Below are 1,143 nucleotides of genomic sequence, written 5' to 3' on the forward strand. Positions count from 1 at the left end.
ATGTGGTTTTATGGGCCAACAATCTTGCTTGGTAAAGAAGACACTTGGCTTTCAAAGTATTCCAAGGCATTATCAGTAATCGACGAAGGTATCAACATGGAACGGAAAGGGGTGACATCAGTCGCTGTTGCAACCACTGGACATGAAGGAAGCGTACTTTATAGCATTCGACACAATGGCTCTTTCAAAACATTACAAAGAGTGACAGGCTACATGCTGAGATTTATCAACCAGGCCAGAAACCAATCGCGGGAGTCAGACATTCCCTTGAACGTACACGAATTGGAAAAGGCGCTTGTGGTAATCGTTCGTACAATGCAGCAATCGGACTTTGAGGAAGAGCTTCAGCACCTTAAAAAATACAACGGAGTTCGCAAAAACAGTTCTTTCCGCAGCCTGTCACCGTTTCTGGACAATAATGGTATCATCCGAGTTGGAGGGCGTCTACAAGCATCAGAACTTGCATACGATGCCAAACACCCTATGCTAATTCCACATAACAATTCACTCGCCAAATTATTAGTACAAATGATCCATAAAGAAAACCGTCATTGTGGACCTCAAGCGCTCTTAGCTTACACAAGGCAAAGATTTTGGCCTATAAAGGGAAAATTGCTGACACGATCAATTGTGCTCAACTGCGTAAGATGCACCAAGGCTAAGCCAAAACTAATGAGTCAAATTATGGGGAACTTGCCTTCAACAAGAGTAACTCCAGCAAGACCATTCATCAACTCAGGCGTGGACTTCTGCGGGCCATTTTGGGTTCACTTCAAGTTAAGGGGAAAGAAACCACAGAAGGCCTATGTAGCGGTATTTTGCTGTTTTGCCACAAAGGCAGTGCATTTGGAATTAGTCAGCGACTTAACGACGGATGCGTTTATTGGTGCCTTAAAACGATTTATAAGCCGAAGAGTACATTGTCAAAATTTATATTGTGACAACGCAACCAATTTTGTAGGCGCGAAAAACCAGCTTTCTGAACTTACTGAGTTTGTTTATGGAAATTCATCACGAGTAAAGCATTGCAGCGGAAAGGGAATAACATTTAATTTTATACCTCCTAGGACTCCACATTTTGGCGGTTTATGGGAAGCAGCGGTAAAATCAGCTAAGCATCTACTAATAAGAAGCACCTCGACA

The 1,143-nt window shown here is 42.7% G+C and overlaps 1 protein-coding gene across 1 annotated transcript; it reads left to right on the forward strand.

Annotated features, from left to right (window-relative positions):
• Window positions 1-96: 96 nt before the first annotated feature.
• LOC108356426 (uncharacterized) lies at window positions 97-708 on the forward strand (the record flags this gene model as incomplete). The annotated part of the gene is made up of 1 exon (XM_017607536.1): window positions 97-708. A coding segment is annotated over exon 1 (612 nt), but the record flags the coding sequence as incomplete, so codon positions are not given.
• Between the last annotated feature and the right edge of the window lie 435 nt (window positions 709-1,143).

The sequence above is a fragment of the Rhagoletis zephyria genome, unplaced genomic scaffold, assembly GCF_001687245.7.
Source record: "Rhagoletis zephyria isolate East Lansing unplaced genomic scaffold, Rhagoletis_zephyria_1.1 Rzeph_scaffold_59066, whole genome shotgun sequence".
Taxonomy (NCBI): Eukaryota; Metazoa; Arthropoda; class Insecta; order Diptera; family Tephritidae; genus Rhagoletis; species Rhagoletis zephyria.